Source organism: Cryptomeria japonica, chromosome 3, assembly GCF_030272615.1.
Source record: "Cryptomeria japonica chromosome 3, Sugi_1.0, whole genome shotgun sequence".
In the NCBI taxonomy this organism is placed as follows: Eukaryota; Viridiplantae; Streptophyta; class Pinopsida; order Cupressales; family Cupressaceae; genus Cryptomeria; species Cryptomeria japonica.
The window spans coordinates 984,355,073-984,369,976 of record NC_081407.1 but is presented as its reverse complement, the minus strand read 5'-3'; the positions used below and the strand labels follow the sequence as shown (position 1 = coordinate 984,369,976).

Below are 14,904 nucleotides of genomic sequence, written 5' to 3'. Positions count from 1 at the left end.
TACTGTACCAGCAGAAACTGGTACGGGTGACTTGGAGGCATTAGCAGCCCAAGTGGTAGAGCTCACCTTACAGCTGGAACAGAAAGATAAAAAGCTCTCGGAAGCTGCTCACATGGTAAAGAAAGCACGGGAACGGCAGCTACTGGCGGAAAAGAACTTGAAACTTCAGGCCGGACAACAACCTCCTCCTGTGGCCACTACAGGGACGCCTCCTCCCTCTTCTCGGTCTTAGCTATGTTTTATATAATTCAGTTTCTCTTGTTTGAGTCGTCTGGAAGACGACTACGTTTTTGGGGGGGCTAATGTTAGGGGTAAATAACGTATGTTAGTAAGAATAAAATTTATAAGTGTGTTATGTTGTGTTATGTTTATGTTTGTCGCCGAGAGGTTCCCGTCGGGTAGTTGGGAGTTGGTGACGGATGGCAACTTGACCAACCGTCAGGTCTTTATATTGTTTGGTTGGAACCTCGGTAGGGGAGATTATGTATGGACAATTCTGGACATTGGAATAAAGATATAACTTTCTGGTCTAATTATTATCATTTGTCGTTTATGTTATGATGTACAATTGTTCTGCTCCATGAATACTTGGTACGTGCAGGAGATACCGTGTTATCTGATTATTCACCAACTATACATTTAGGACTAAACACTAAGGCATGCATAATAGCTAACATTTCTTTGTCATAAATTGAAGTGTTTTTCTATTTTTGTCAACTTCCTACTTTCAAATGCTATTGGGTGTCTTCTTTGCATGAGGACTGCTCCAATCCCTTCTCCTGACGCATCACATAGCAATTCAAATGGTAGTGTGAAATCTGGAATAGCTAGGACCGGACATGAACTCATGGTTTCCTCCAATTGGTCAAATGCTTGTTGTGCCTTATCATTCCATGAGAAGGCTCCTTTCTTGGTTAGGTCCGTGAGGGGTGCTGCTATTTTGGAAAAACCTTTAACAAAATGTCTATAATAGTTGCATAAACCTACAAACCCCCAGAGTCGGGTCAAGGTTTTGGGTGTAGACCATTCCTTAATAGCTTGGATCTTTTCCTCATCAATGCTCACCCATTCTTCATTGATCTTATGGCCTAAGTAGAGTATCTCCTTCATGCCAAATTCGCATTTTGGCTCTTTGGTGTACAAGGATTCTTCCTCTAGGATGCTTAGGACTTCATCAACATGTTGGAGATGTTCTTCCTAGGTTTTGTTGTAAATGAGGATGTCATCAAAAAATACAAGTAAGAATTTCCTCAATTGCTGACGGAAAACATGATTCATGCATGATTGGAAAGTGGTTGGTGCGTTCGTTAGGCCAAAAGGCATGACCAAAAATTCAAATTGCCCATAATGACATCAGAAGGCTGTCTTGGGTACATCTTCCTCATTCTTATTTGGTGATAACCTATTCGCAGATCAATCTTGGAGAAATATCTTGCTCCTTGAAGCTCATCGATCAATTCATCAATTCTTGGTATAGGGTACCTGTTCTTGATGGTTCTTTTGTTGAGGGCTCAGTAGTCTATGCACATCTTCATGGTTCCATCCTTTTTCTTGACTAAAACAACTGAAGATGCAAAGGGGCTTTGAATGTGCCCCATCTTAAGGAGTTCATTGACGATCTTCTCAATCTCCTCCTTGAATCTTCGTGGATGTCTATAGGGGGTGGTAATGACTGGTTTGGCACCTTCTTCAAGTTCTATGGAGTGTTCAAATCCCCTCCTTGGCGGGATTCCATGTGGAATATCTTTGAAAACCTTCTTATGCTTCCTCAATATGGGTTGAATATCCACATGGATCATAGGCAATTTTGGGCCAGATTTGTCTAAGACTAAACATTGAGCAATCCATTCTCCTTGCCCATGTCGAATGATTCTTTCTATGCTTTTGCAAGAAACTACCTTTGGATCTCCATTAGGTGGGCCCTTTAAGGTCACCTCTTGTCCTTCATGTTGGAAACAAATCTCAAGATTTGGGAGGTCCATGGTGAAGCGCCCCAATGAATGGATCCAAGGTCTCCCTAATATTATATCATTTTCTAATGTGATCACATAGAAGTTCCCTTTGATAATATGATCTCCCACCTTGATCTCTAATTGAGGAAGGACCTTGGTGCAATGATTGATGGCTCCTTTGGCTAAAGCCACCTTAAATCCTTCAAATTCTTCAGCTTTTAGTTTCCTTCTTGCTACCAAATTTTTGCTAATGAAATTGTGGGAAGCCCCGCTATCTACCAAGGAAATCACTTTTTGTCCTTTGAGGACCCCTTTAAGTTTTAGTGGCCTCTCTTCATATTTTCTTGAAATTACAGCTAAGGTTCCATGTTCTTTCTCTTCTAACTTTGGCCTTTTGTATGGGCTTCCTTCCCTTCTTTCGTCCTTAGATTCGTCCATTTGATGTAATTGACCTCTCTTACATTGATGATTGGGTCTCCATGGCTATTTGCATCTAAAACATAGGTTCTTCCTTCTCAATTCTTCCCTTTGTCCTAGGCCTTCCTTGGTTTGGCATCTATGTCCGGGTCTCCATGTCTCTTTGCAAAAGTGGCATTGTGTTCCCTTCTCTTTATGGGGTTCATCTCTACGACCATTTCTAGGATGTCTTGGAAGTCATGTATCTTGGTCTTTCTTTGGAATAATTAGCTTCGACTTCAATAGCCCTTTGTATTGCTTCACTTAAATTTGGAGGTTCCAAGGGATTTACTATCTTCTTGATTGATTCTTTGAGTCCTTCTATGAACAGGTAGGTAAGCCTTCCTTGAGAGAGGTTGGGGACCATGACTGCTAAGTTCTGAAATTCATTTGCATATTCTTCTACCATCCCTTGTTGTGTGAGTAGAGTTAGTTCCTTGAAGTACCACTCTGGATGTCTTTGATCAAACCTTATGATGAGCCTTTGAGTGAATTCACTATATGTGGTGATTCTTTGGTGATCTTGAGTGATAAGGCCATGGTTCCACCAATCGTGTGCTATCCCTGTTAGATGAAGTGTGGCAAATTTGATGGCATTTTCCTCCGTCATAGGGCTGAGTGATAAGTATGTATCCAATTTTTGAACCCAAGCTTGAGCTAAGAATTTTCTTGTCCCATCAAAGTATGGCAATGTCATTTTACTCAGCCTTGCTTTGAGATCTTTGTCAATACGCTTCTTCCTCCTATTTGGGTTGGCTTGGGTTTTTACCTCATAATATTCCTTGAATGGAATGCGTTCCTGCACTTCGGGATCTAACCTTGCATACATTGCTGCTATCTCATCAACATTTTCAGTTACTGGTTCCTCCACCTCTAGCATGGGCTCTTCTCTTGGCAAGAATGATGGCATAGTAGGTCTAAGGATGGAGCCTTGAGATAAATGTTCATTTTCAGATTGATTGGAGTGTGTCTCTTCCCAAATTGGGATTAACCCTGGTATTGTTGTTACTCACGTTTTGAATGGCTCAGAGGATTAGCTGATTTGTCTTTTCGAACTTGTCATTGGTCTGCTCTATGAAAGCCTTCATTTCCTTTGCCAACTACTCTGCCATGGCTGCTTGGCTCTTTCTTTGTTGATACATTTGCATTCACCAAATTCCCACAGGATGGCAAGGTTTTTGGCTCTGATACAATTGTAATGTCCTCTATGGGGCTCTCTTCCTCGGATGATGGATAACAGTTAATTAGCAGCAAGTAGTTTCAGAATAAGTGATTTTGAAGACGGATTTGAATGAATTATATAGAGTCTGCAAGTAATTTATCTCTGTTGTGTGAGTACAAAATGTATCTGCTGTTGCAACTAACAGAGATGGTTCTGTGATAATTCTTGATTGAAACCTCCTCCTCTAGTTAGGGTAATCACGGTATATCTAAAGTAGACAGTTCTAGAATGAATGGGATATAAGATTATTATGATTCAATTATATGAAGTCTGCAAGAGAATACTTTCTTTCATACAAAAATGTATTTACATATACGTATGATGATCCTTCAACATATCCTTGTTCTTAACCTTATTTTGGTTTTAGATACATTAACCACACAGTTTGGGCTATGCTCATAGTGTAATCTGGCTCACTGCTGATGTTTCCACTGCCTTTGTGTGTGCGTCGACCCTCTATCCCTTTGATACGATGACCCTTTTCTTATCTCCATTGAAATCTGATTTGTTTCTTCAGCAATTTCCTTGATATCCTCCTTTCTCCCTTGGTGGAGCGATGCCACTTCTCCTAAATAGCTTGGGCATTCGAATGGGTGCATCTCTTAACCCATCTTTTAGTTAAAGTTTAGTTACTTGTTAAGTTCGCATTCTTTCATGAACCCGTGCTTAGTTCGTATCTTTGCATCTTTAGACAATTCATTGCCATGTGATCATAATCGTATTTGTTCATTATTAAAGTTAACCTACTTCTAACACATTCTTGTAAACACAGTCTTTGCCCTCCTTAATCGATATTTGTCACGTCTTGGTTCATATTGGATTTCTTCCAATGGTAGTGTGCTGATGTAGTGTGTTATATCTACTATTCATTGGCACGAAGAGCAAGGGTTTCGGCCACTGTAACTTAACAACATCCCTGATCCAGCCTAATCATGATGATCGTGTTACAGTGATCTGGGTCTTGTCGAGGTAGTGCACATGTGGTGTTGTTACTGTCACAACTTCGTCTCTTCCTAGAGACTTCACGAAGTTGCTTCAATGCTTCTCGAGTGGGGACATCACATCATCTTAGTCATCTTAGTCGTCTTTAGTTAGTTTCTATTCTCAGCTTCAGTTTACAATTGTTTCTTATAGAAACATCATCTCTTGTAAATTCTTTATATAGAGCTCTCGCTCTATTGTTTAATATCATCGAATATTTTAACAATTTCAATACTATCAATTATGCCTCTTTCTATCTTGATCTTCAAGACATCACTTGGATCCCATATATGAGAAAAATTTGAAGCTTGAAAAAAAATGACTTTTGCATGTTGTGTCCATTATTATGTCACCCATTTTTCGCAAGGAATAGGGAGAGGCAATAAATCTGAAATTTGTGAATCTTCAACATACCTTGAGCTATCAATTGAGAAAACATCCTCTTCATTATTACCAATGCTTTTGTTGTGCTACTCCAATGCAAAAATCAATATGCTCATCCTTATTTCCCATGAGAGAATTTTTCGAGATAACCTTAATACCCTCATCTTTGTGACTCCAAGATTTCCATACATCCTTCTTGGTTTAATTTCCAAAATTAGCAAACTCCTCCATTGAAACCTCTAAAAAGTTGGCTTGAAAGTATTCTTTTTCTACTTTCTTCTTTTTTATTTCCTAGACCCTCAATGGTTGTTCCTTGAACACCATTAAAATCCATAGGACTCACTTTTCCAAATTCGGGGACTTCATATTTGACATGCAATTCTGATCCTAAATTAACTTAATCAAAAGCAACACATTCTTGTTGTGAAATCTTATTTACTAAAATATCTTTCTCAATTAAAAATTCATCACTTTCAACCTCTGGCTCTGATTTTGATTCTGTAATGTCCCCTCCTTGTTGATGTCTTCCCAGTGGTCTATTAGCCTATTCCTGAGACCCGTAGGCTAGGTGGAATGAAGAATGAGGGTCAAGCATTGATGAGGCGAGAACTTACTATTTTTAGTAAGTCAGGGGTTGGCCGTTTTGGTGATACTGTCCTACTAAGCTCTCCATGCTCTGTCACTGGGTGCGAAGATCATGTTTTTCGGAGCAGTAGCTCATGACTTACTATTTTTAGTAAGTGGCAGTATGGCATATTTCTATTTTTGGCAGTGGACAGGGTCCCGATCCTGCAGCAGTTCAATGGTCTTCCTGGCTCAGCTTCATGCTGGTTTTGGCAATAATCAGTATTGGAGTCATAAGTGACATAATTAAATATTATTTCCTTATCCTAAGGTTTAATATTTAATTAATTTGATTATTTTTACTACTGTTTAATGACTATGGAAATTGCGCATATTATCTCCTAAGTGCTAGGCGAATTTTATGTCTAGAAAGGGATGCCAATTTGATGTGGGAGATATTATTTTTATTCACCACAAATGTTTGCTAAGTCAAAATCGTGGTCTTGTGCTTTTTGGCGTAATTCCTTGACTTATGGTTTGGCCACTGTTGTCCTCATTTTTGTTTTCAAAAATGAAGGACCATTACATAAAAAAATTGAGAAAAAATGAAAAAAATTACTCTGTGGCACGCTTCCCGAGGCATAATTTCGACTAATCCTTGGACTGGCTTAATCTTCAGTCCACCCTTGAACTACGTTTCGAATTTCGTCGCATTCTGGATTTGTTTGCTATGTCTTTCCTTCAATTTCGGGTTTTTTTTCCTTGACTGCAAGTGGAGAATTTTCCTTGAACTGCAAGTTTTAATGATTTCCATTGTTTTGGTCTTTGTAGGGAAATTTTTAGCTTATTACATGTGCACTTTATTAAAAAAGGAAAACTTGTAATTTGTTTTAAATTTCCCCTTTATTGCTTTTATTTTTTTTTGGTCTTTTCAGTTAAAATAGGGATTTTTTGGTTAAGTTACAAGTAAACTTGTAGTTCTTTCCAAAAACCCCTACTTTAATGGTTTTTACATGTTATAGGGATTTTAAACCCCTATTACATGTGTGCAAGTAAATTATATCTTGTTGTGGGGATTTTATTTCCCCTTTGCAAGTGATTTTAAACTTGCATCTCTCTCAAAAAATCCCAATTTTGCCTTGAAAATGAAAAAGTGACAATTTTAAACTTGCACTTTGTCTCCAAAAACCCGATTTTGCTTATAAAGTGCATTTTTGACATTTTAAACTTGCTATTTGGTCAAAAAAACCCGATTTTGCCTAACATGTTGAAAAAGTGAAATTTTAAACTTGTTATATCCTCCAAAAAACCCGATTTTCATTGTTTTATGCATTTCGAACTTGTTATCGGTTCCAAAAAACCCGATTTGCAAGGAAAAAATGTTTTTGAGGATTTTTAGCAAAATTTTGTGGAGAATTTGTTGGAATAGGAAGGTGTTTAGGATTCCTTCCTATTTCCATGCATTTTCAAACACCTTTCACGCCACATGGAGGTTAAGATTGCTGGTTTTTAGCTTTATAACAGCAACCACGTTTTTTTTTTTCCAAAACCACGTTTTTTGCCATTTGGAATGCCACGAATCAGCAATGTTATGAATTGTTTTTGCTTGGAATGATAAGGCATTGAGGGTTGAAGGAGATTCAAATATCTTCCATGCCATTTCCCTTGCATTTGCTGCCACGTTTTTCCACATAAGGCGTTTTTGCAAAAACGTGGCTAGGGTTTGGCATTGTGGATTCTCTCTATTTATTGGTTTGTCTTCCTCATTCCAAGATTGATTGCATTTTTGGAGAAGCATTTTCAGTTTTATTCAAGGTATGTTTTCCTTTCTTTCTTTCTTTCATTTTCTTATTTTCCTGTTTTCTTAGTTTTCCTTTCTAGTTGTAATTTTGTAAATATGTTGTTCTTCCCCCAAAAATCGGTTTTTGTGAGAGAGATTTTCCCCTTGATATGCAATTTTTAAATTGCATTGTTCTTCCCAATTTTCCCTCTTTACTTGTATTCGGGATTTTAAATCCCGATTACGAGTTGGCTGGAAATCTGTGTTCTTCCCTTATGGTTAAACAATTTAACCATTTTTTGTTGAAATTCCAAGTTGAAAAGATGTGAAATACCCCAAATACTCCCCCTTTCAAAATCGGGTTTTAAAAACCGGATTACATGTTGAAAAGTTTTTCCCATTTTTATGAAAATGACATTCCCGGATTTTCCCATTTCTATCCATTCATATTTCCTATATCCGTACTTTCCATTTTCGTCATTTTCCGCAAGTCAAATTCTCATTTTCCATCCATTTATCCATTTGCAAATTTACAAGTGTACTTGCATTCGGGCTTTAAAAATCCAATTGCATGTATGTTCTTTCCAACTTGTATACTTGCAAAAATTTCCCCAAGATCCAAAATTGGTCAAAGTCAAGATTTTCCCATTTCCATATATTTCCCCTCTTTCTCTCACAAAATTGTGAGGTTCAAGAATCGAAGTTTTTCCCATTTGAAGAAGGAAGAATGTTATTTGCAGCTGAATATGATGTTGCTGTTACCTATTTTTCGCTCCTGGCTGAAAAATAGGTTGAGACATGCTAGCATGAACAAAGAAAGCTAGTGTATACTTATTCCCTATTTTGTGTTTTAAAGATGATGTTTCTAAGTACTTTTATTCTGTAACAACAAAGAAAAGCTTCTCATTGCAAAGAAAAGTATTTTTTTTATTCATTTTCAAAATGCGTCCCACACAGGAGCCGTGGGACTAGCTACGTATATCCAATGCAGAAGAGAAATATACATATATGTATGCAAGTACAAAGAAAAAATAAGGCATGTCAGAAGTGGAACCAGTCATTGCCTGAATGACTGGAACAGTTGAGAGGCGCTCGTCGTAGCCTTTGTCTTGCTGCTCCCCCCCGGTCCGTTGATGTTTTCCTTCTGATATCTGCAAAAAAGTTGAAACAAACAATGTGTTAGAACATTTTGTTCTAAGCAATAGCTGGCTGCATTTCTGACATATGTACTAATGCATGCATATAAATATATGATCCCTACGTACATCGAATGCATATAGCTCGCATCACAAATGAATCTCCAGAAGGCAAAATCAGATCAAAGGAAGGTCACCATAGATATGCATTTTTTTTGCTGACAGGTTTGTTTCATGTGCAGGAAGAGGAAAAGGAAAAAGGACAGTTTGCTGATCATAAAATTCACTAAGATGAGTGGAGACGAATGCGGCTCCCACAAGGGTTGAGCCCAGCTCATGTGAGGAAAATCAAGGTTTAATACAATCAAATCATGTCAGGGCTGGTGATAAAAGGGAGAAGACATTCAAATTCTAGTCATTATTCCATTTGAAATTAACAGTCTTTATCCTGATTACGAGGGTGGAGTTACTGTCAGAAAATATTTCAGATTGTGGTACTAGTTGCAAAACAATGGCAGCCATTGTTTAAAGATAAAGTCAGATTTATAGGTGATCAGTCACCTGGGCCACACCAGAATGGGGATGAAGCCCTGCTCACAAGTTCACTTCAGCCTTACGTGAGTGTGGACAATCAAGAATCAAACCAATTATCAGATTCCGGCTACATGTGAGGTATGATAGTCTACAGTGAGATTGATTTTCCTTGTTTCATACACATGATTACACTAAGAAATACTTGTTAAGATCAGATGACCAATATTGTCTAAGAAAGCTGATTTTAGAAACTAGGAGATTGCCTAATAGGAAGGTCCTACAATTTGATAATGAAATTGGTTTGTCATGGGTACTTCACCATTGTGAAGTTGGTTGGAGGCAAATAAAATAACAGCTAAGGAGATGCAGATATGTATCGGTTTTATGACAGCTAAGGCAGCTAGGAAAACGTGTGTCTTACAGCTGGACACCTCATAGACCAGCACTTATGGGGATACAACCTACTCTGGAAAAAGATGCAATTAAGTACAACGAAGACACTTTGAAGAAGCATGCACATGATTCTAATTTTCTGAAAGTAACCAGTAGTCCTTTGCCATCACATGAGCCTTGCATTGAGGACCACTCAAGAATGGATTGATAAGTATGAAGTTAAAGATGAAAATTCAGACTTCTCACAGTCTGATTTTGCATCAGCAGTTGAAAAAGAGCTTGAGGTAAAAAATCCTACCCTCTGTTGTGGCGATATTCCCTTGATTGAATATGATGTTGACCTACCTTCAAAACGTAAGTTTTGTGGAAGACATGTTACGAGGGAGGCTGTTTTTAAATGGCATGATGATGAAGGCAAGTCAGAACATTTGTTTGAAGATGTTAGTTTTCAAGAATCACATCACTTGGAAGGTCCCTCAAGGGAAAATAACAATGTTAGTGAACCTTGTCCAAGACACCGATAAGAGCCAAGAAGAGCACATATAGAGCAGCAGAAAGGTTTCAGAATAGATGGATGGCAATAGAGGACTTAGATTGGGTTTGAGCGACTTTGCCATCCGCTTAGACTTGATAGCTAAAGTTCGTGGCATAAGCAGTGCTGAGAACTATTTTAAAGATCTTCCTGAGAAAGCCAAGAACCAAAAAACATATGGTGCACTTCTGAACTCTTACATAGGGAATAAACTGACTGAAAAGGCAGAGGGACTTATGGTAAAGATTAAGGAATCTGGTTTTGCTTTGAAGGCACTTCCATACAACAACATGATGACTCTTTATAGGGCATTAGGTCAGCCAGAGAAAGTACTATCTTTGATACAAGATATGAAGGTTGATAATATTTTACCTGATTCATTTACTTACAAAATTTGGATGAACAGTTGTGCTGACCTTTCAGACATTGATGGAGTGGAGAAAGTATTAGATGAATTGAAACATGATGGCAGATTCAAATATGATTGGTCCATATATAGTAACTTGTCAGCCATTTATATCAAAGAGGGGTTAATTAAGAAAGCACAGGATGCCTTGAAAGAAACAGAGCACAAGATTTTCATGAAGAAGGATCGTGATGCTTATAAGTCCCTTATTATCATGCATAGCAAGCTTGTTGATAAACCTAAGGTATATTCAGTGTGGAAGAAATTTGCAAGAGTCTTTCCTAAGAGGACCAACACAGACTATATATGTATGCTTACTGCATTGGTGAAGCTAGGGGACATCAAGGGAGTTGAGAAGTGTCTTAAAGGATGGGAATATGATGGCCTGAGTTATGATATCAGAGTGCCAAATGTATTAATTGGTGCTTATCTACGGTAAGGAAGCATAGAATTGAGGCAGCTAGTGATAATAAAAAGTGCTATTGCAAGATACCAGGAAACAGAAATTATCTGAACTGCATTTGAATGAAGAATGTATAGAGTCTAGACAGAGGGAAATGACTGAGAGTGTGTTCAATGCTAAGTATTTTTCTATGGATGGGAATTTCTTATCCTTGGAAAGTGAAATCCTGGAGGAAGATGAGCTTGGTTATGCGAGCCAGGTTGTTGAGAAAACAATCCATGATATGACCTTGGAATCAGAGATAGAGTGTGAGCTGCCAGAAATCAATAAAGTAATGCTGTCACAGGAATCAGTGCTGTTTGACATGTGTTCTCGAGAATTATGCTTAGAGAAGGATTCCCGACTGGATAGCACTAAACTAAATTGTCAAGTTACATTATCTGTTGACAGCCATAATATTCAGCTCAATTATGCGGATGTGCACATGGTGTTATCCGGAAGCCCTTCAATTACAAAGGAGACTAAAAGAAAAGATGATGCAGACATCTCCTTCTCATATGAGTTTGAGGCTAAAGACATCAATGGGTAGTTATAATTTATACACTGGAAAAGAACCCTTTGTTAATTATATTGCTGAATTTGTTTACAAAGTGAACAGTTTTCCCCAAAAATATGTGCTCAGGAAGCATCACAGGCATCTGACTTATTAGCAGAGAGTGTTATTATAATTAAGAATAGCATACAGAATTGCATATTCAAACAGAAAAATGGAAAAACGCAGTTTTTCGAACTTTTTTTTTTCTGATAATTTTGATAGAAAGGAGAAAAATAACCCTACAGCCCAGGGAAAGTAGTTTACAGAAAATGCAACAAATTTCATAAATGAATTTTTGCAAAAATGCAAGCAAATGCCGAACAGGTTCGAATACATAAAAAATTTTCAAAAACGTAGAGAAGAAAGCCAACATATTGCATTAAAAAGCTTTTCTTTCTTTCCAGAATTACAAAAAAATGGCGGACCTGTGCAACGTAGCAGATGCAAGGTGAAGCGAGTGCCCAACAAGCAAGGAAGCCGAACTCCGAACACCCAGAAAGTACCCAGAAATGCAGCGGATTTCCCCAGCGGCTCTAAAAAATGAGCCCGAAATAAACAGAAAATACAGTCGAAGAACAGGTCTCAAGCAGAAACAGAGGCCCAGCGTTCAGAAATGCGCCCAGAACAGAGAGAAAATCAACATTTTTCTTCTTCCACGCCCAGCTCAAACCCTAAGCGGCGCCCTCGAAAGATGCAGAGCCGTTTCTAGAATGGTCGAAAGACAAAATGAAGACTCAAACGAGCTTTTAGGGTTTTCATTTCCCTTAAAATGTCTTCGCATTTTTCTTTTCCCTTCTTATGCCACGTGAATGGTGGAAGGCCACATGTTGAGGTTCGCATATGCCTCCAAGTGATGTTAATCACTTTTAAAAAATTTGTAAAACCTTGTAAATTTCTTGCTTCCTAAGTGATTTTTATCACTTTGTCCCCTTTCATATTTCCTATGCAAATTAACTTATAAAAACTCAAAAATGCGCCCTATGAAGGCTTGTAAACAAATGTCTTTTTTAAAGTTTTCCTTTTATTAAAAAATTTATTACTTTTTGATCAGACATAGGTTGACTTTATTCTTATTTAATATTTAAAAAAATAATAATAATAAAATATAATAAAAAATTTTATTTATTAAAGTGTTAATTAAACACTTTTATTAAATATATTTTTTATTACACTTTATTATTTAATATTTAATAAATAAAAATAATAAAATTGTATTATTAAAGTGATTTATTTGTTTTATCGCTTTAATTAAAACAATTCTATTACTTTTATATTATTAAAGCTTTTTAAATATAAATAAAAATAAAGTCAAACAAATGTCTGACCAAATAATAATAAATCTTTTTTTAAAAAAAAAATCACTTTATTAGATATTTCTGTTTGGGCAAAGGGAGGGATATTTTTGCATTTATGAGGGCTTGCAGGCCTGTCAGAGACATTTCAGGAGCATTTATGTTGCATTTATGAGGTTTTATGTTTGCAGAATGGATGACTTAGCCTTTTGGCTCAGGTTTATCCCTTTTGAGATATTTTGGAGGCCCAAAAAGTAGGGTTTTTGAGTTTGCTCGACCTAAAAGGAGGAGGTGGAGTCCTCTTGATATGTTTGGAAAAAGGCATATATACTGGGAGCCTTCATTTTTGTAAGGGTTCTGATTCATTCATCTTGGAGCAGACTGTAATTTTTTAGTTCTCTCTGCAGGAAGGGATGTCTTTGTAACACATTTTCAGGATTTATAAAGCTTGGTGATACCTGTTTGGCAAGGATAATAGCTTGGTTTGCTGCTCTACTTCTCATCTTTCTTTGTTACTGCATCTTCAGGGTTAGTCAGTTCTTTGGTGGTTGGCTTTTGCCCCCCTTAAAATTTACATCTCCTTTTGATGCCTTATGCAGAAATACATATACTACTTGCAGGTCATAAGCTGTGTTTTAATGATTAATAGTCTTAGGTTGTGAAAAAAAAGGATTTTTTCCCTCTTAGGACTGTGATTATCCAGCCTGTTTATGAAGCATTGATGCAAGGGATATGAGTTGTTGGCCAGTGTAAAAAAGGGTTTATTATCATTGTTGTACTGTGTGTCTTTTGCTTAGATAGATCCCAAAAAGAATACCATCTGGTGCAATCACCTTATATTCAAGTTCTAGTTTTACATTTTCTCCTCCTTACTCTTTTCCCTGAAGAAATTGTTAGTTTAGGTGCAGAATCTGAAAAGAACCAGCTTACTCTGGAGGTTCACTCCATTTTTTAGGCAACCCACAGGCCTAGGAGGGTTCCCATGTGTCACAGGCCTGCTGAGTTGATAGCTTAGCAAACAGGGGTGCAGGTCCAAGTGATAACAGTTGCCTTAACACTTTTAAGTCTTCATCACAGTATTCCAGGTTTTCAATCAATGTCAGATTTGCCGTCATCTCCAGTTCCAAAAAAGATGAAATACAAATATGACAAGTATCAGAACGAGGTTGCACCTTCCCAAGTTTCTTCCCCTTTGGATCGTATCAGAGACACAGAAATAGGGCACGTGGATATGTCAGAGTTTGTCAAGAGGGTGGAAGATCCACAAGATAACAATATGCAGTGGTTGTTGGACAGCCATATCCATCATGCATCTTCCTTCCCGGTGGCTGCTCTAGAACCTGAATTTGTTCTCGCTTGCACCCATCACTTTGACAAGGAGACAAGAGTCATCAAAAATGATGATGGTGGAGCAATAATCCATCTTGATGCAAATACAATCGAGAAGGTCTTCAGAATACCTCTTGCACCTGTTTACATGGAAATCTCCAAAGAAAGTGCAGCTGACTATTACGTGAAGAGAGAAAAAGATTGTAAGCGACATATCAACAGGTGGATCCAAGAGCCACGAGCCTCTTTCTCAAGGTGCGCTAAGTTGTACCGCTGTGATTTCAAATGAGAGATAGGAGACACCATAACCCTTCTCAGCAGGATGATGGGCCTTGAACATTCTAATGTTTTTGAGCCCTGGATGTACCAGTTCATTATGTTCAGAAGGCAGTCTCATCATATATCATGGGGAGAAGTCATCAACAATGCCTTGTGTGAACAACTTGCAGCAGTCCCTTCCACCATGACTTTCTACATGAACTCATATTTGGTATACTTGGCAGCATCACTTAGACACTTTCCAAGTCTTTCTACCAAGGGTGATCACTCACTTATACCAGTTTGGGAATATTATGATCAATTGCCATTGAAACCCAGCAGATTGCATTTCAGAAGAGTCCAAGATGCATTCTTCGGTTACTTCATGTGTCAATTTGACAGAACTCTGAGGAACAAAAGGGTATCAGATGAGGCATGGGAAAGGGTGAGCGAGTATGGATGCTTGTTTCTACAGTTCCCCACCTTTACCTATATGAGAATTGGATGCTATAGTGGTCAGCCATATATGCTTCCTAGATACCTGTTGTGACCATTTCACACATCGCCCCATTAAAATGGGGGCCCCCTCTTTTTGCTTTTGTTTTGCCTGTTCTTCTCTCTCCTTTTAGGGTTTTTTTGAGTAAGTGAATGAGTTGTCTGGACTAGGGTTAAGCCTTAGGGGTTTCT

The 14,904-nt window shown here is 37.8% G+C and overlaps 1 protein-coding gene across 1 annotated transcript; it reads left to right on the top strand.

The window, feature by feature from the left end:
- The first annotated feature begins 9,964 nt into the window (after positions 1–9,964).
- LOC131873917 (large ribosomal subunit protein mL101 (rPPR4)-like) lies at positions 9,965–10,794 on the top strand. The gene has a single exon (XM_059217080.1). The coding sequence runs from the start codon at positions 9,973–9,975 to the stop codon at positions 10,777–10,779; it is 807 nt and encodes a 268-aa protein (XP_059073063.1). The 5' UTR covers positions 9,965–9,972; the 3' UTR covers positions 10,780–10,794.
- The last annotated feature ends 4,110 nt before the right edge of the window (positions 10,795–14,904 follow it).